This window comes from Myotis myotis, unplaced genomic scaffold (assembly GCF_014108235.1).
Source record: "Myotis myotis isolate mMyoMyo1 unplaced genomic scaffold, mMyoMyo1.p scaffold_m19_p_12, whole genome shotgun sequence".
Taxonomy (NCBI): domain Eukaryota; kingdom Metazoa; phylum Chordata; class Mammalia; order Chiroptera; family Vespertilionidae; genus Myotis; species Myotis myotis.
In genome coordinates this window covers 26,414,927-26,436,182 of record NW_023416316.1, presented here as the reverse complement: position 1 = coordinate 26,436,182, position 21,256 = coordinate 26,414,927, and the positions used below count along the sequence as shown (strand labels likewise).

At 35.0% G+C, this 21,256-nt stretch overlaps 1 protein-coding gene across 2 annotated transcripts in view; it reads left to right on the top strand.

The window, feature by feature from the left end:
* The window catches only part of ZCCHC7 (zinc finger CCHC-type containing 7), a 200,042-nt gene that overhangs the window by 175,599 nt on the left and 3,187 nt on the right, over positions 1-21,256 (top strand). For both annotated transcript variants that reach the window (XM_036330364.1, XM_036330362.1), the window contains exons 6-8: positions 1,083-1,118; positions 19,538-19,633; positions 21,101-21,218. In XM_036330364.1, the coding sequence (XP_036186257.1) occupies positions 1,083-1,118; positions 19,538-19,633; positions 21,101-21,218 (250 nt within the window). The remainder of the gene's footprint in view (positions 1-1,082; positions 1,119-19,537; positions 19,634-21,100; positions 21,219-21,256) is intronic.

The following is a 21,256-nucleotide window of genomic DNA, read 5'->3' as shown; positions in this document are numbered from 1 at the left end:
CAGATAAAGAATTGTTTCAGAGGGTATGTCAAAAATTATAAAGATTTAAATCATTCCAATTTTAGTCATGCATATAGTACATACACATTTTTAACAAAAGCTATAAGTTCACATTTACTTTAAGAATTGTCATTTACTAAGTTGGTGGTTTAACTTACTAAAACCATTGCTATAATATAGTTATTTAAAAAACACTTTCTATCATCAACAGTTCTTTTTCTGAGAAGATGGTAACCCATCAACTATTCATAAAGACCTTGGTTAGGAAAAGTGTCTCTCCTTAACAGAGTCATAATTCAGGTACAAGGAAAGAAGATTTAAATATGTATCCGTAAGAAAATATCTCCTAGAATTTTTTGTTGTTGCTGCTGGTTTTTGTTTGTTTTGTTTTGTTGTTACCTATTCTGGTTTCAGTAAATCCATTTTTTACCAATTTATTGAAGTTTTATTGGTTTTTTTAAGTTATATTTCTATAAATGTAAAGATAGAGAAGACTCAACGTTTAAGGGAAAAGACATGGATTTTAGTTCTTGAGATTTTGTTTGGTTTTGTTTTAATTCTCTTTTTACTCTATTTCATAGAGGAGTGAAAGTTAGAAAGTGATTAGGCAAAAGATGGCAACAGACATCAGAAATACCTATATAACCACAGTGAAGTCTTCTTAAAGGCTGTTGCTATTAAATTGTTTTCTATCATACTACCAAGGTTCAAAATGTTCTTTAAAAAGGTATACCAGTACTTGGCGAGTCTCATTGATTTTAACCACTGCTGTTCATTTATCAGTTTAACTGAGTTATGGCTCTTAATCACATCTTAGTGCCCAAAACTTCTAACCCGAAAAGAAAAAAAGAGAGAGAAAACTTTGTTACTGGCTTTCTGACAATGGCAGGGAGTGTGTTAAACCAGTGTAAAATTCAATTAAACTGTCTAGCCAGGTTTTTGAAGCTGAAATGCAGACCCTTTCTGTTAAGCTTCTTATTTTCCTGTGACCGACACCGGTGGATGCTGGGTTATGCCAAAACCAACAGGCTGTAAAGTACCTTGTTTCATGCTCCCAGCTGATCAATATTTTTATTTTCCAGGCTTGCCCAGAAATCTGGAGGCAGTATCACCTAACGGTGAGTAGAAACACCTTTTTTATTTTCCCCAAGACCTAGCCTATTTACCCTTCTCTGAACTGCTGACCATAAAATATAGACAAGCATCTTCTGCTGGAAGATAATAAACATCTGAAGAGTTTTTGCACTGAGAGAGCAATAATATACTTTTTCTCTTCTCCCCTGCCCACTACTCTATCCTTTATCTTCCTGTTCTTAAAAGATTTTGATTGTGTTTTATTGCTCACATCATTTAATGATTACATCATGGTATCTCTCAGTCTTCCTGGGTTAAATTCAAATTAAAGAGGGAAAAGTATGCTAGGAGCCCTAAAAAAAATAATAGTAATCTAGTGTCTAATATATTGTATCATCTACAGTCTACAAGCATGCAGTACACAATATCTTCCATTATCAATTCTCTGGCTTTACTGAAATATTTACATATATTTTTAATAAAGCTAGACAAAGCTTAGTGTATCTTTCATATAGAACAATTCAACTGTCATATGCTTAAGCCCCTCTTGACTTACTCAACGTGTATAAATATCTGCTTAATACTATTCAAGTTATTCAGTTCTCTGCTTTCCTTTTTATTGTGATTTTAGGCTAAGTAGAAGCAGAAAACATTGTTATGGAATCATCTTACTAATGCTCAATATTATGAAGTCAGTTTATTTCTAATAGTCAGCTTAAATAATTTTGAGAGTTCACCAAAGCCCTGCTAGTCATTTCTTTTAATGTATTAAGTATGTTGTACTGAGCAAGAGACAATAATAAAAATTACTTTTAATATTAAAGTTATACAATGTAATTAAAAGCTATTTTCTTAAAGATTAACATATTAAAAAGTTTTCTTTATGGAAGATAGGTAGTAAAAATAGAAAAGGCAAAGTTTTTACAAAACATGTCTTTTTACTGCTCTCCTCTTTATGAAATAAAAGGTAAACCAATAAGTAGACTTATACTACCAATATGTCTTACCACAGGCCCAAGAAAAAAGGAATAATATCAGGTAGTTTGTTCCTATATTCTGTTATCACTGTTTAATTTATTTAAAGATTCTTAGTAGAAAGCTATAATTACTCAGCTATCCCTCAATCCCAAATTGGGTTTTCTTAAAGTCTTCACTATAAAACTAAAATATATATATACACACACATACCCTTATATGTACACATATATTTTTACAGATGTAACTTATATAGATATATTACATTTGTGCTTATGTATCATTTTTTAATCTTAACATACTGTGGTAAAATCCTTATAGTCTAAACTTGATTGGAATTCAACCATATTATACTTTCAAGATCACGGTCACTCTTTGTATAGCATTTTTATCAGTATTTTAATTAAGTAATAGCCTAATGGATTTGATATTGCATTTCTTGTCCCCTAACTTAGAGAACTCCAATCTTGAAAACTTGAAGTGATGGTAGCACTATTTTAAAGCCACTCTTTTCATTATTTGCTGCACCTATATTCTTTTATATAACTCTCATAGAAGATTAGAAATTGGTGTTTAGTATAGCATAAATATTTGAATATTTGTTTAATATTGTAGCTTTTAAAAAACAAATTATAAAAAGAATAGTTAGGAAAAAATTAGTGAAACAAAATGAGTTATCTTGAAGAGAATAACAATATATTCTATCTATAGGTATAACAAAATCATTTTGAAAGGTCTGTTTGTCTCAACCTGGACTATTGATTAATTTTCAAAATAATATTGAAGCAGCTATTCCAATTCATAATTATCAAGTCTAAACTAAAATTAGGAATAGTTTACTATGCAAGTATAAATGCAGAATTTGTATATTCAGAAATATGTATACATATATATCAATCCATCTAAAATAAAATAGTTAAGTGATTATGTATATAGGCAATATCCAAATATGTACAATTAGGCAATATTTAATCTTGAATAAAAGCAGAATGCATGGTGAGTTTAGTCATCTTCAGTTCTTTACTAGGCGATGGACTGCCATCTATTGACTCATAGTAGCCGTCACACTCGAATGTGGCATCAGTCAGAGCAATGACCAAGTAATGAAGCCTAGGTTAGAATTGCTACTGTATATTGATTTCAACCAGTCTTCTTAAAACTCTGGAAATTTCTACACTTAATCACTGGTTACTTTCTTTTTCTAACCAAAGTATACATTTCTCACCCAAAATGAACTGTGCTTTTTTGGGGGGAGAAATTGATTAGTATATTCAGTTTGGAAATGTTTATTTGCATTTGAGAACGTTTCAGTTGCTTTTATCTGCCCTCCAATCAGGAAGACTAGAAAGTCATTTACACCTAAAGTTTAGCAAATACAATTTAAGATCTATCCAGGAATCGCTTTCCTTAAAAGTATTTTTTGAGCCCAGTCGGTGTGGCTCAGTGGTTGAGCAAGGACCTAACCAGGAAGTCACAGTCCAAGTCCCGATCAAAGCACATGCCAGGGCTGCTGGCTTGATCCCCAGTGGGAGGCATACAGGAGGCAGCCAATCATTGATTCTCTCTCATCATTGATGTTTCTCCCTCTCTCTCCCTTTCCCTTCCTCTCTGAAATCAATAAAACAATACTTTTGCAAAAAGTATATATATATATTTAAACACATAAATATATATATATTATGTATATACATACATATATATATTTTTTTAAAGCCTAATAATACAGAGTATTATTTTTCAAACACATAAGAAGGTAGTGAAATTGATTGATATAAGTAGGCTTGTGAAATGTTCCAAGTCAAAAATTTCTTTGAACACATTATAAAAGATGAATATTAAAAAGGAAACATGTTCACTACTCTCAGCAATTTCATGAGAGATCAAATAAAGCATCCCTAACAACTTGTATGTGAATAGAATAGCTTTTTAACCAACTTGACTAGACTTCACTAGATTAATAAAAACTAAGACCATCATTCTAAAGGGCACATGCTAATAAAACTCTAAAGCACTGCCTATATATATCTATTATATATTTAAATAGCTATAAAATTGCCATATAATTTAAGGACTTTTAGATTATCACTTTGGAGACCTGCATGGGAAAAAGAAAAATATGATTTTTATTTCCCAAGTAGTTTATGTATTTACCTTCTTCAGAATGTTTAGAAAGTTTTTTAAATCTTCAATAATATAGCACTGTTCTTGTATTTTAATTTGTTATATTTTCAAATTTTGGTAATGCCTGACTTTGAATATTCTTTTTCATTTTTTATCCTAGATAAAATCTCCACCCCCACCCCCCCACCCCCTTCAACTATTCAAGAAGGAGAGTCCCTTTCCCTACCCCCTGTCATTCCTAGGCTCATTTATATTAAAACTCCTAGGCCAAAATGGCCACCAACAGAGTTTTACAACCAACAGAATTTTTAACTAGTAGAGGCTGTAATTTGACATGCTTTGGACATTTTGTTCATCTTGATTTTAATCTACTTAAAAAAGTAGCTAGGAGTTTGCTACTTTGGGGCCAAATGTGTTAAGAACCAAAAAGGACAATACATCTTTTATGTTTAATTTTGCCCTTGGATTTCTTTGTGTGCATTGCTAAAATGTGTTACAACCTGCTACCTTTTACTTTAACTAAAAGCTTAAGCAGAAAGGAAGAATTACATTTTAAATGATTCTTTATATATGTTTAAATGCCTAGAATTCACACTTCAAAAAGTAAAATACTTGCTGTCAGAGAAATGGGGAGTAAAGTTTCCTTGCCTTTCTTTCTAGCCTAGAAAAGGCGTGTGACCAGAGGTTACTAGCAATTAATAGTAGTCTTACCTGAACTAGTTGAATGCCAGAGTGTATCTTATGGATCATAATTTAAAATATCACTTAGTTTTGCCACTCAAGTTTTTCTCTCCTTCCCTGGAAACATCAGTTTAGAAATGTTTTCTGGGTTCTCACAGTATGGAAATGAGATTTTTACTCTAAATGAGAATGTAACTCTCTAAAGCATCCTATGTCATACCACCCAGTAGGTAACCCTAAATATCAACAGATTTAAATTTAAGTTTAGAAACATGTTGTATAGTCCAAAAGAAAGGAATAAGAAAGTATAATTTGATTGTGAGGCTATAGCCACAAAAGTCTTTTTTCTGAAATTACTGTGATATCAGATAGGGTAGGTAACAATTTTCTAGTTGCCTAATGCTAAAATGGAGTTTTTTTAATAAGTTCAAATGTGAAATAAAGAGTTTCAAAAAGTCTCCCTCAAGCCAGAATATTTTCTTTTCATGGAAAAAAGAAAACGGGCTCTTAATTAGATAGATGTTGGGAATTCTAAATCTCTTTCTGAGAGCTCGGTGGTTGCTTAATAGAACTGCAAAACCCACAAGGATCTATCTACATCGTAGGTATCAAGTGATAGGTCTCAAGGTGTGTGTGTGTGTGTGTTTAAGAATATAGAACTGGTTACATACTGTATTTTAAAATATTAAATAACTCCAAAATAGAATGAGAAGTAGGCTTCACTCTATTTTGGAATTATTTAAATCAACTTTTTCTTTGTACCATTTTTTGAGGCCCAGCATACTATCCTAAAGTAACACTTATAAATTTACTTTGAAGTTCACTTCACTTTGCCAACTTACTGAAGACATAGGAGTACAGTACTTTTTTTAAAATTACAGTTTTTTCCTCCATATCTGACATCACTATTTCAGTGTTTTGATTGTGTAAGTGTTGCTATTGAGATATTACATCTCTGTCAAATTTTCAGAGATTTAGTTTTCATCAAAAAATACCCTTAGTATTAAAACACTACTGAGGTGAATGTAATTGTGCTCTGATGAGTAAGACGGCACATGACTATTTTGTTGTACCTCAGGACCATCTTTCCATTGTAGTACTACAAAATAAATCAGACTGCTTTATATTTAAAGTTATTGGTGTCTGAATAAAAAGAATTTTCTGAGTAAGCACCGATAAATTATTTTCTAATACTCCGTCTTTGATAACCAAGATAGGAAATATATTTGGACAGTGACTAAAATTTTTTAAGATTTTTCAAGTGGACATTTTTTGTGAGTACTTGAATATTTATTTACCTGTTCTTAAAGAATTTAAGGTGAACATTTTGCTGGTAATTTTTTTTACCATGTTTTGAATTTAGTGTAAAAGATAATTACCACATTTATAGAGTAGGTCAACTGATTTTTTTAAATCTCTATTTCCAACTGGCATGTTGGACCACATCTTGCCAGAACTTATCGTTCAAAGCAATTGGAAAATGCAATTTCAAAGCAAATGAAACCTGGAATTATCAATCTCAATAAATGAGATTCATTTAAAAATAAATACAATTTGCCAAATCATAGAAAAGCAATTTTCTAAAGCTTCTGTAAAAGGAAGAGAAGAAAGTGAGTGGTGTGAATTATAAATGCATGTTATTTTTCCTCTCACAATGTTTCCTCAGACATTTAAACAATTCGTATACAAACTTATTTTTGAATGGAAGTACAATAAAATTACATAGATTTAGATATAATTTATTTCTATTTTTAGAGAGAACCTTCATATTTTCTTTTCAAACAGATTGAGGTGTCATCCCCTTAGAGAAATTCCCAACTTAATTGATTTTCAATATTTTAATGAGGAAATTAATTTGCTTTAGATGGGAAATCAATATGACATATTCTGAGCAGGGTTTTGTTTTTTTCTTCCTTTCTTGGAAAGTATGTAGCAGACACAATGTAGAGAACAGTCATTATAAATGTTTGGCCTAGAAGCAGCTGCATTTTTGCCACCTTCTAAATATATTTAATGTTCTTATCACCCATTGATTCCTGATTTCTGTTCATTTTTTAGGTAGTACATGTTGCTCAATAATAAACTAATTGAATATGAGACTGTATTATAAACAGTAACTTTTTTTCTTCATTTGACCAAAAAAAGTCCCTGTGCTTTTTTATCTGCCCCAGAGGCTGGAGGCAAAGATGATTACATTTAAGACTTAACATGTTTTACTGTATCAGCTTCAAGTTTTACTTCTGTTTTAAAAATTTAAAGAAATACTTGTTGTAGTCTTCATTTTCTTACCTGTTAACAAACGTTAAAAGATGTTCCTGATGATGATAAAAAGATGGAAAATTGCATTTGGACTCTTCACTATCCTTTTCTCTGTTCCCTAGTATGTTCAACTTTATAATTATAGTTAGTCATTATAGGGGCAATTTCTTCTTGATACTTAAATTTTGTGGTAATTAAATTCCATTTCTAAGTATTTGTAATTTTAGTATACATAACTTTTAAAAATATTTTCTTCTTAAAAAAGCACATACATTAGTCATATAATTCCAAAGGAAATTACATTGTTTTTTCCTCACAGTTCTACACTTTGAAAAAGTTTTCCTATTATAACAAAATGGATATAAACAGGTAGTCTGAGAATTTTCAGAATTCATGCAGTTTAACACTGCTCAGTATCTGACTGTATAACAAATTGTACTTTAAAAATCTAGAATGTGGCCTATTCTTTGTCATGTTAACTACACATAACAAGCATAGAAGTATTATGTAGAATAATTTTAGCATATTTGAGTGATTATTTTTAATATGTACTTTGAACAGGTGATTCATGCCATTCCTTAAATAAATATATTCCAGGTGGTTGAGCTTGTCATAATCTTTTCTGGACATTTCAGTGGATGTAGATAAAGTATACTGGACCATTGACATTTGTATTAATACATTCCTTTTACTAGCCATTGCGTGTGAATGATGTGGTAGATTACAGTAATTCCTAACAGATTTAGGAATCATTTAGATACTGACTGTCATGATCAACCATAACCTTTAAGGGTTTGGGTTAATTATTTGAAGAATCTACAAGAAAAGATTCCTAAAAGAACCCCTGGACTTGTTGACATGAACACTCTCTAAACTAGTCTTATATTTCCTGTTGTGGTATAAACTTCAGTAGTAAACTTAAGTTGAATTAAGTTTATGGTTCTACAACCTAAATCTTTTAAATGATCCAAAGTTAGTTTTTGTAAAAAGAATTCACATGTGTGAATCAATAATAAAGCTATCCAATTATTTTCATTCCTTTTTTCAAAAATCATCTAGAACTGAATCTATTAAGTAGATTATAAGGTCATCTTTATAATTTTGTAATGTATCCATGTCTATAAATACCCACTTTATATATTTCCTTTAATGTATTTGTAGATTACCCCACATGTCTTTTCAGTTAGGGGAGCTAAGTTTTGGATCTTTCCTCCAGTTTGTCCTTAGAAAAACATTCCATAAAATGGAGCTAGAGGGGCCTATTTAATTCTGAGGAAATTATTAGGGAATTACCAGCTTTGGAATCAATCAGTTCAAACTGTGGTTCTTTCATTTACTAGCTGTGCAAACCTAGTTAAAACATTTATCTTCTAAATTCTCGGTTTCTTCATCTGAAAAATGGGGACAGTGCTTTCTAGGGTTATTGTAAGAATGCAATGAGATGATAAACATAAAGTACTTAGCACAGTACCTAGCACAATGCCCGTGTTCAACACCATGTTAGCTCCAATGCTGCAAACTCGTGGACTCCTCACACCTGGAGAGATGGCCTCGGGACTGATAGCCCAAACTCAGATTATTGCAGTGTCTTTGCCTAAGATGAGGAGATTCATAATGACCTCTTTACTCTATTTCCTAAAAATGTTTCCTTCTTATAGTTATTGAAATTAAAATACTCACAAGCATTGTCTTTTGTTAACAAAATTATTTTCCCTCAGTTTTTATTTTCTAATTATTTATACTTGTCTTCTGGCCTAGAAATATAGGTGTGTAACTTTTAACTAAATATAGCAAGCAAATTTTCTTAATTTGATTTGCTTAAAAATCATAAAGACATTTATGAGTAGATCACAAAAAATCTTTAGGCTGCTTCCTTTTCTAATGAAAATGACTGTATGAAATGTGTACCATATAAAGATATGACCATATCATTTTGAAAAAAAATATTAAGTGAATAAATGTATAATTCTTAAATGGTGATGTCAGTGTCAGCTGAATATAGTTATCTTTCATAAGCTAAATTACATAAATCTTTGCTTCCTTTGTAAATAATGAGAATAATATGAAATTAAATAATTCTCATACACAAATACCAATTTTAATACTTTCTGCTAGGGGTAGAGGTTTTATGTTAATGAGATGAGGAATGAAACAAATAACATCAGTTTTTTGCACTTTTGGTAAAACTGCTTCATGCCTTCACATGACTGATGCCAGAAACCAGCCTGATTTCACAGCAGAAAGTTGAAGTGTACGAGCTTGGTCACTTGTTTTGCTGATTCCTTCCCATATTCTCCTATAAGCCCAGCAAAAAAAGGCAACACAAAACTGAGCACTGTCTCGGTGCATGGGATTTGTATTCTTTCAAAGAGCATTCCTACTTTTTATGTTTTTCTTTATTTTAAGGCAAGCAGGAGCTAAGATGGAGCATATTGTTAAAGCAAGGAATCATCACTTCCCTTCTTTAAACAGGGCCTTACAGCTGTTGAACTCCCTGCCTTTGTGACTAATGGTTAAGAGTATTTTTCAGTAGAATAAGCAGGGCTGGGTGTGGGTAGGGGCAGTTCTATGTGTTGTAAGTCATGTGGAGTCATAGTAAAAATGAAAATCTTGAGGTTTATTATCCCCTGTGTATTAGATAATAAATATAATAAAGCTATGACTCTATTCCACAATTTTTTCAATGATGATTTACATACAATTGTATGAGATTATATATATATATATATATATATATATATATATATATATATATGCAGATTTGAGTGTGATGTATATTAATGTGGATTCTATGTTTTATAGTCCACCCCAGTAAACAGTCAGATAAAATATCCATGCATTCACACATGTATGTGTTCTTCCCTGTCCCTTCCCCCCACATCCTGTCTCCATGCCCCCCTCATCCCTCCACCCTGCATCCAAGCTTGTGGTCCTTTTCCATCCATGTACTAAAAGGTTCTTTGTAAACCAGGCCATTTGTCCATCATTGTTTGGGGTCCAAACAGTGGTAAGATACCCTGTCACCGATCCCGCGTGCTATGAATGGCAGCTCCTCTCCGGACAATTGGCGGAGGGGCCGAGAAATATTCCTGAGAGGATTATTTAACCTTTCAATTTAGAGGGCACAAAGCCTGGCTGATTAATGAACTTTCTGATGGGCGCCGATAAGCGGATCTATTTCTTTATTTCCCCTAAAAGTGATTCCTTCTCCTGTCCATATTACTATAATCTTAAACATAAAATGTGGCAAATAGATTAAAAACAGCACTAAAGAGTTTATCTGGCTGGCAAACTGAAGGAGCTAAATTAAAATTGGTAATGACAGCAGTGGCTCAGCCTCATATATGGTTTTTAAATGCACTGTGTATTTTGAAGAGACTTATTCTCCAGCATGCCTGGTAATGACTGCTTTTGGTGCACAGTCTGGGGCTGGCTTCTGTTATCCCCACCCCGCCCCCCCAAAAAAATGAGTTGTGTTATCTGGATGGCTGCAGACACATACGCATCCCCCTTTCTCACTGCATGGGCAGACAAGGTCGATAGCATTACAAGGTATTTGTGGCAGTGCTTGTTTCAGTTTTCAGAGCTGCCAGTTTCCAGGCGGATTTGAATTACAAAAGAAGAAGCTGGCATGAAAATTGAAAGGTTTTATCGGCTGGTCTGAAGCCTCATAGCACATTGCTTATTTATGCAGTCCATTTGCACCAGGAAATATAAAAAGGAAATACATTTTTAAAATAAGGCCATAAAGACCCAGATATGTTTAAGATGGCAAATAAAATATAGATACCTATAATATCTTTCCAGGAAACGATTTTCACTTAATGTTGCACATTACTTCAGAAGAGCATTTATGTTGCTGTCATAAATTTGTGCGTTTGTGTCACTATGTAGGTAGTCTCTGGGGATTAAGAAGGAAGCCTTTGCTAACTTACTTTAAAATTAAAATAGAGGGATAGCTCTGCAGGTTGAGAGCTACATTGGACATATTTAAATAGGGTGGTAAATTAAACTTAAACTAACATTTTTGCATTCTATGTAAAATTAGCTATGGCCCAGTGACTAAATGCCACTACCTTTGGAGAAAACTGGGATGCTTTTTAAGCCATGAAGATTTAGAACATTCAGGAAGTGAATTACTGTGATCCTTACTGTCTTGCATATGTTCATTGTTCTCTGCTTGCTGAGGTTCTCTTTTGTTGTTGTTGTGTGGTTGTTTTTTGTAGGGGAAGGACCTCATTTACAAAAAGAGAAATCATAAATTCATAAGTTTAATAACTTCTTTTTATAAAACTTGTGTTTCATTTAGTCTCCAAATATATTATCTCTTAGATGTTGCCTAATGCTTAATGTGGTTAATATATCATCTTTTCACTATTAGGAGTTATACCAACAGTTTACCTCCATTCATATTACTTTAACCTAGTTTTACTACGAAAGATACACTCATGCAGTCCTTTACACTCTTGGTTGCCTAAAATGAAGATATATAAGTATAGACACACAGTACTGCAAGGCCTTGAATAATTAATAGCCTGACCACTAGTTATTTGCAACCTTCAACCCATTGGTTTGTAAAACTATGAGTATCAGAAGAGGGGTAGAGAGGAAGTTACGTGTATATAGGAAGTACGAAATCAGTAAAGCAACACTCTTTATTCTGCTGCAATTCAAATAAACACTGTTTTAGAATCCATTTTCCAATAAAGCAAATTACTCTCAGTGAAACCATGAGAGATGCAATTTTTTGCAATTTTCAATTTCGCCAGAGTCTGGTACCTTTCTCATGTTTTTATGACCTGGACTAATTACTTCATGTAGTGTTGTTTTTTTTAACAGAAAATATCAAAAGCATACACGTCTACAGCATGCTAATGATGTGCTGTACATTTTTTCATGAATTTTCATAAGGATTTTTCTACGTAGCATGTGTGGCTTAATGATGTAATCACCCGATAGACTAGAAAATGCTCCAAAGGAGACGTTCCGGTCTGTTGTGTACATAATACATGTTTCAAAAATCTGCCTAATTAAGGAATTACCCGATGGATTGGTAGTCCGTTGAATACATGTCATCGTTTTTCTTTTAACACAAAAAATATAGGTATATTATTATATATGGTGTTTTTAATGGCATTTTTAAGATATAGGGAAAATTAGTAGCGGTATACAATTGAATTTATTTTTCACTGAGGAAAAATTAAAACTTAAAAAATTCATAAAGGAAGCCTTATTTTAAAATAATTTCAAAGCCTTTAGCTTAGAGAAAATTCCTTCCAATGTTCCTCAAAGGGAAGTAATAGTGTGAATATTTGCCAGAACACTGTGCAAATGGATGGCTTTGACCAAAATCATGGTTGGAATAAGACCTGTTCAGATCTCCAGGTGTGAGGAGCACCTACCCCAGAAAAACACTGAAAAGGGGAGACAGGGCATCTTTTGTATCTTTAGTTACATGGGATCATTTTTGCCTTCTCACAGACTCAGATTTGGTTCCGTTCACTGCAAAACTGCCCAACTTTTAAATTTCTTTTTTGATTCCTTTAGGCCCCAGATGTGATTTTTCTTGACTGTGTACCAGTTACATTTCTGTTGGCATTTATATTGTAAATACTACCAAAGGAAAGGGAAGGCAACCATTCTTTTTGCTCTGCCTACTCTTTATGAAACTAAATAAAATACTTAAGACAATCACATATGATCTCTAGAGTAGGTACTAAAATGATATGTTTAAATGGGGGGAGGGGCATATTTTTAATTCAAACTTTTGTTCTGCTTAAATGTCAGATTCATACCATTAGGTCCCATTTTCAACTAACGGACTTTGACTATGATGGCAAGTTTTTGATTTGGGGTAACATTTTCTTGAGAAATTCTATTTGATTACTTGGGTAGGATTGTTTTTTTAAATCTATGGATATTGAGGAGATGCTTGTACTGTTAGCTTATTGGAAAAACTTTGAAAAAAGAAGATTCTGAAGCATGAAAAGCATATGGATTTAAGAGGTGTGAGTACAGATGTGACAGCAGAGACGAGCTGAGCTCAGTGCTTTATAGACTTGCTTTTTAATATATGTTCATATAACACTTTGGATTAATAAATAAAAACATAGTCTAGTCATTAAGTATATGTATGATTATAAAAATAAGTACATTTTGTGGTCACAAAAGTAGAAAATTCCCTTTAATTAGTGAAATTGATTGCATATCCTGTATAGTAATGAGCTTCAACAAGATGCAAGTCCTCATTGGATCAAAGTCAGTTTAGATAAGGGCAACTCAAGGTCACAGAGGGAGATGCCCAGCAGGTTCATTTGCATAAAAAATTACTGTTAGAAATAGGACACTGAGGCAGTTCTGGCGTTTTGATCTCTTGGCCTTTGTCATGGAGATTCCTACTAGTGAAGGGAGTAAGGCCAGTGTCCCAGATAATGATTAACTGTTTTAATGGCATTCATTCATTCATTCCGCACTAACTACTCATGCAGAAAAAAGGGTTATGTAAAATGACATTAGAAGAAAATCATTTGTAATCGTTGCATCGGGCAGCACTTTGAGGAGACATTAGAAGTAAATCCGTGGCGTGGTAGGCTTATGCTTTATCTTCTGATATTTACTGAGTTTACTGGTGCATGAAAAGCTTTCAGCAAGAATAGCAGATGGGATGGACCTTTCATAGGTAATGCTATCTCCCAGGTTATTACTTCTATATATTGATAGTAAAGTAATCTCTAAGATATCATCCTACAAATATAGATTATTTAAATGTCTGTAACCAAAAAAAAAAAAAAGTGAAAAGAAAAGAAAAAGCTGCTTTTATAAATAGTTCATTTGGTATCCATTAGGTCAAAGTCTTAAGGTAAATTTTTTAAGTTAAAAAAAGTTCTAGTCCAGTTTTCTCAGTAGTTATAGTTTTGGCCCATGGACTGGCAAGGGCTTGTACCTCGTTTGCAGGCTCAATCCCTGGCCCCCATCTGGGGCGCGTGCAGGAGGCAACTAATCGGCGTGTCTCTCTCACATCGATGTTTCTCTGTGTCTCTCCCCCTCCCTTCCACTCTCTCTAAAAATCAATGGAAAAAATATCCTTGGGTGAGGATTAACAAACAAATTTTAAAAGTTCTAAAAAACTACATTTGTTCCCTGCATTTAACTTTTTGTCCACAGTACAAACATGTATGACAGAACCCTGAACTTAGAGCTAATCAGTTGACACATTCTGCTTTAAATTGGACCTTTACTGTTAATTAAAAATGAAGACATGCTCCAAGGCAGAAGTATTGAGTCACAAATTTGTATTTCTAACACTTTAAATAGCTGTAAGATTTTTGTTAGATCATAGTATGAAAACTTGTCCACTGGAAATCATTATTGAGTTTTCAGTATTGTATTCTAATATAGAAATGTTCTCTAATTAGGTAAGATCTAGGCTGATTTCATTCCTATTAAGTCCTAGAACATGATAGTTTATTAAAATGAGAGTATGTAGATAGCGTTTGTCATGTCATTTACTAATTAATTATTGTGAAACAGTTTAGAATTTCATAGCACAATATAAATACGGTTGCTATTTTTATTAGTAATAATGGAAGTTTTTAACTAGTGACATTATTCAGATGAATGAACACCCAAATGTTTGCACTTCATCCACGGGCGTAAATGAACAGTAAGGCTAAATTTGAGGCCTTTTGAATGAGATTACTTTCAAAATAAAATAAGTGTCGACATGAAACAGGCTTTCAAAGTCTTGATTAAAAAGGATCTCTTTATCCCTAGTAATTGTAAAACTGAATTCCTAGTCTCTGTATTAGTAACTCCTTCCTGATTCTGCCAGAGTATGTACCACACTCTCAATGTGAAGTAGAGGAGACCCTTAGGAAGCTGTGTTAATTTATTCAGGCATTTTAATATATAAAAGCATAATCTTAGAGGTTGTCTTTAGTGACTAAAATGTATTGGATGCTCACTATGGGCCATGTACTTTACATATGCATTATCTCATTCATTTACTAATATTTACTGTCCTGCTGGTGTGGTTCAGTGGTTGAGCATCCACCCATGAACCAGGGGGTCATGGTTCGATTCCCAGTCAGGGCACATGCCTGGGTTGCAGGCTTGATCCCCAGTAGGGGGCGTGCAGGAGGCAGCCAAACGATGATTCTCATCATTGATGTTTCTATCTCCCTTTCCCTCCCTCTCTCTGAAATCAATAAAAACATTTTGTAAAAATATTTACTGAACTATTATATGCCTGGCCCTGTTCTAGGATCTGGGATACAGCAGTGAACTAAAAACAGACAAATCCCTGTGAGTTGGGGTATAGACCAAACAATCAAGTAAAATATATAGTATATCAGATGCGATAAGTGCCATGAAGTTTAAGGAAAAAACTCAATGAAGCAGGATAGGATGCTCCAATTGGAGAGAACTGGCTATTTTAAATAGGTGATCAAGAAGGCCTTACAAAGATGACATTTGAGCCAAGAGATGAAGAAGTTCTCCATTTTTATCTGGCAGATGGAACAGCATTTGGATACTTGTAATTTCCCAGGCTTAGGCAATAAAGTAAAGTCAGAGGAATTTTGGAGTCTTTATTATCTACTTACTCACCAGCTACTTATTGAGCACTTATTATGTTCTAAGTCAGGCATCAGCAAACATTTTCTGTAATAAAGAGCCAGATCGTAAATATTTTAGCTTGGCAGGCCATGTGGTCTCTATCATAACTATGCCCCTGTAGCATGAAAAGCAGCCACAGATAATCTGTAAACAGATGTGCCTGGTTGTGTCCCAATAAAACTTTATTTATAGACACTGAATTTTGAATTTCATATAATCTTTACATGTTGTGAAATATTTTTTTAGCCATTTAAAAATATAAAAACTATTCTTCCCTTGTGAGCCATACAAAAACAGGCGGTGGGTCAAATTTGGCCTGCTGCCCATAGTCTGCCAACACTTATTCTAGACTCTTGGCTTAGGGGTGCACAGTGGATCAAGCACAGATCCCTGCCCTCATGCACCTTACATTCTACCAACGGGGAGGTAGATAATAAACATAATAAATAACCAGTTTAGTGCACTAGAAGGTGAAATAGGGAAAAGGTGGGTCAGGAGCACTGTCGCTGTATTAAATAAAGGCGGCCTTTACTCTGAGTGGAGGTGATAGGAAGGAACCACTAGAGAGTTGTGGAGTAATGTGACTGTCCCTGTGTTCTATACTACTGAGGAGAAACCAGAACTGCTGTAGAGGTATGGTGGCCCCTCCCATGAGGAAGTCCCTGCTCGTATCCATAGCAATCAAATTCCATGTCTGGATTCCCTGCTAATTTGGTTCTCACCAGCCTACTTCCTCACTACTTCCTGATTCATCTTGTTTATTTTTTATTTAAATTTTTATTATTTCTTCAATATATATATTTTTTTCTTTATTGATTAAGGTATTACATTATGTGTCCTTATCCCCCTGTTGCCCCCACCCTCCACCCCCTCATCTTGTTTTTTTGCATAGGATTTGAGCCAGTGGAATCTTTTATTCCAGTGAAACAAAAATAACATATTTAGCCCTAACCGGTTTGGCTCAGTGGATAGAGTGTCGGCCTGCGAACTGAAGGGACCCAGGTTCGATTCCGGTCAAGGGCATGTACTTTGGTTGTGGGCACATCCCCAGTAAGGGGTGTGCAGAAGGCAGCTGATCGATGTTTCTGGCTCTCTGCCCCTCTCCCTTCCTCTCTGTAAAAAAAATCAATAAAAATATTTTTTAAAAGATAGCATATTTACCTTCTCATCAGTGAATCTAGAAATCTTGCCTCAAAGATAAATTGCCATATATTTACACAAATGAACATAAATTTAAAAATTTATAAACAGGTCAGTTTTTCAGAGAACATTTATTATTTGGGAGTGTGGATTGTTCTTTCTGTGACCGCTTACAGTCTGCTAACAGTTGCCAGCTGGTTATTGAGCACCTACTATTAGCTTCAAACTACCTGCTCATGTCACTTAAGACCCAGCTCCCTTCACCCTGGTTTACACAGCTCTCAGTTATCTGGTTCCATTCTACCTCTAGAGCCTCCTTCTCTGCAGCTCTTCCTTCACCTACTACACTTCCCAGTTTACAGATATTTTTCAGATACTGAAATATGCCCGCTTTCGTGCTTTGCACTACCTGTTCCCAATGCCTTATGCCTAGGATGCTGTTTCCCCAGTCACTGAATACTTGTTTTATCTTGTTATACGGATTGACCATCCCAGTGAGAGTTTCCCAAAACTCAATCTCAGTCACCACCAAAGACTCTCATTCACATAACATTTATTACTATCTGATTGTGTGTGTGTGTGTGTGTGTGTGTGTGTGTGTGTGTGTGTGTGTGTGTGTTGTGTTGTTGGTGGTGGTTTTATTTATCTGTCTTCCACCTGGAGATGTGAGCAATGATTTTTGTTTCGCTCACTTCTCAATTACCTAATCTTAGAACACTAACTTGCATGTATTAGGCACTCGGTATATTTTAAATCAATTAATGAAAGAATGTGTATATATGCTCGTGCCCCGTGCCCAGCAGTGGTGGAGGCATCCTTGGACCATTTGGTTTCCTAAGCTTCATCCTACGTAGACAACCTCCTGGTGACCATCTCCACCTAGAGAGTCAACATCCAAGGCAAACTCCATCGTTTCTCCCCCGACATTGGCTCCTCTTTCTTTTCTGAATCAGGTGTTGGCACCACTACTCACCAATTCACTCAAGATAGAAACCTGGAAAGCATCCTGATTTCTTTTCTTCATTCCCTCTTATCTTTTCAAATTTCAAGTAATACCAGTTTTATTTTCTAAAAGTACCCAAATCTATTCCCTTTTCTTTATTCTTTTTTTTTTTTTTTTTTTTTAAATTTTGCAATATTGGAGGACCAGGCGGGCAAGTCCCGAAGGACTTCTACCCATGCTCAGGCTGCTCCAATCTTTTATTGAGCTTGGAGTAGCCTTAGGTAAGGAGGTTTCAATGACACAGATCAGCAGACAATTTCCAGGAATAGACAAAGTATCTGATTAGCTCATCAGTAGATGATTTCCAGGAATAGGCAGAGTATCTGATCAACAATAATCAACAAGGATCTACATAAGTATCTAAGGAATTAAGTGAACTAAGGTGGGGATGATGCTTCAACTATTATTACCTAAATTAACTGGGTGGTTCCTAGATTAACTAGGTGGTGCACAGTTCTGACCTTTGCTAGGACTTCAAAGGTTACTAGCTTTTGGGAGTCCTGTCTAAACTCAGCTAGTGAGGACAATGAATGGACTCCGGCATCTCCCCCTTATTTTTTCTTTAAAAAATCAAGTATCTGTAAACTAGATCTTTATTCTTATTTCTCTGGTAGTTTGGGCCCTCATCACCTCACCTGTAATTGGCCAACAGCCACTTCATTGGTCTTTCTCCTTCATCTAATCTCCTCTTGCTTATAGTCATCCTCCTTATAGCTACAAGCCAAAATGGTTTTTCCAAAATGCAATTCTAACTGCTCTGCTCCCCCACTTAAATCCTTACACATGACACTAGATAAAGCCCAAGCTCCCTAACATGACTTATAAGCCCTCCATTTTTTTGCCATGCTTTCTCCAGCCTCATTTTCCTTATACCTAGTCATGCATCTTTTTGTCGTTGTTAATCCTCACCAGAGGATATTTTTTCCATTGATTTTTAGAGAGAGTTGAGGGAGGGAAAGAGAGAGAAAAAAATAGAGGGAAGCATTTATGTGAAAGTACCATACCAATGGGTTGCCTCACACATGTACTCCAACCAGGGCTGGAGATGGAGCCTGCAACTCCAGTGTTTGGGCCAGCACTCTAACCACTGAGCACACCAGCCAGGACCTGGCCATGCATCTTATACTTTGTTGGCAGGTTTGCTCTTTCTTAGTTTCATGCCATTGTTCACGCTGTCCCCTCTACCAAGGATTATCCAGTTGACTTACACCTAATTCTTTGAGAGTAAATTTAAAATTTATATTTCCAAGAAAGCTTTCCCTAACTGCCTCACCCCATCCAATGGTGGGTCTGTCTTGCCACTCCATTAATACTTGTACATGCTTCTATCACTGTGTTTACATTGTCCTGTCATTATCTATTTATACGCCTGTCATGTTCTACTAGCCTGTTATCCTTTTCTATCTGGGATACCTAATACCTAACAGAGTGTTGGATATAACGCTGAATGGGATGAGGTGTAAGGAAGGAGAGGAAAGCACACATTGACATTAAGAATAAAGGAATTGTTATCGTGTTACAGAGTCACCTGAAGGTGGGGTCTCTACACTGACTTCTAGAAGACAATATTTCTAAGGACTCTCTAACCTAAAAAGAGCTTTTTTAGAAAGAATGAGGTTTTAATTTTCTTCTAAGTTTAATAAAACCTTTCAAATATTCATGTTGCAGACTAAACCTGGACCACCCAAAAAGCCGAAGACTCCTTCTGGACAATCAGCCTTAATGTATTGCTACAACTGTGGTCAAGAAGGCCATTATGGACATGTAAGTCTGAGTGGCATTTGGGCATAAAGCATTCTGTTGTCAGGAAGCGATTGATGAAAGATGAACTAAAAAATAATGTAATCTGAATGCTTACTTCTTTAGGAACTAACATTCTAAAGTGAGATTTAATATAGTTTCAACTAACGTACTTCTCTCATCCCTGCCAATTATGTCCTAAATGTATGTATGTACCAGCTTGATCAGATGCTTAGAATTACAAATCAAGTATATAATGCCAAAATTATGATAAATTAAGTTAAACTTTATATGGATTTTTCACATACTTTCTTCCTAAGAGGTATTCTAATTTTTCTTCAATACTTAGCTAAGAAGTATTGTACTCGCATAAATAAATTTTAGGCAAGGTGGCAAAAGACAGAAATGGGAACATTCCAAAGGGAAACCTCTTTCAAAGAAAAGAAAGATATTTGGTTTCAGGCATGCTGCATGGATGGATATATGTCACAGGTCATGATTTTTTTAAAAGCCTACTACATGGATGTATTTAGGCCAAGGATATGGATTTGGAAACTATCAGGCATGGGAAGGTCAGAGTCATGAGAATAGGGAGCTGTCCTAGGGTAATGAATGACAGGAGTATCTGATCTTGAGTGGGGGGAATTGAAGAGATGAGAGGGTTCCGTTGGGGTGTTTCAAAATCACCTAAGATAGCAGTTGTCAACCTGTGGGTCGTGAACAATGAAAATACATCCTGCATATCAGATATTTACATTACGATTCATAACAGTAGCAAAATTACAGTTATGAAGTAGCAACGAAAGTAATTTTATGGTTGGGGGTCACCACAACATGAGGAACTGTATTAAAGGGTCGCGGCATTAGGAAGGTTGAGAACCACTGACCTAAGAGCATTTCAAACTGGACACAACCCACCACCACATTGCTCCCCACCATAAGAATCAACTGTTTCCCCCCAGTGAGTATTTGTTAAAATAAGTTTACAAACCACTTGTGTGGTAGGAAAAAGAGCACAGAGCTAAGAAGTTACCCCCACATCTAAGGTGTAAATGTGAGGGGAAAGAGAGGGGGGAAAGCACTTGACAAAAGGCTGTTGAAGAGACAAAGAAGCACAGATCTAATACAACACAAGGCCAAATAGAATAAACCCTCCAACAGGTGTGAGGCAGTGCAGTAGGAACCTCTCCTCTTCCTCCCAGCCATTGCTGTCAACTCAGCCTGGGGAGGTGGGTTGGCAGGAAAGATTGAAAAAAGATAAGGTTTTCATAGGTAAAGAAGTAAGAGAAGAAAATTCAAGTCTGAAAAAATACTTGATTGGATGTCAGGCTCGGTGATCCTCCCAGTGTCCCAGCAAGACCACAGCCTGCAGCCAAGAATGCGTATCAGTGATGTGGGACTCATCTCTACTCACAGTCATCCATAACCTCGCAAAAAGGTTGTTAGAACAGTATGCCCTTGTGACATCCTAATTTCAAATACAATTTGCAGGAATGTACAGAAAGGCGAATGTTTAACCAGACCTTTCCAACATCTCCATTCATCTACTACTATGATGACAAATATGAAATTCGGGAGCGAGAATACAGAATAAAACGAAAAGTAAAAGGTATGTTGTTAGACTTCTTGCTAGATCAATTTTGCAGT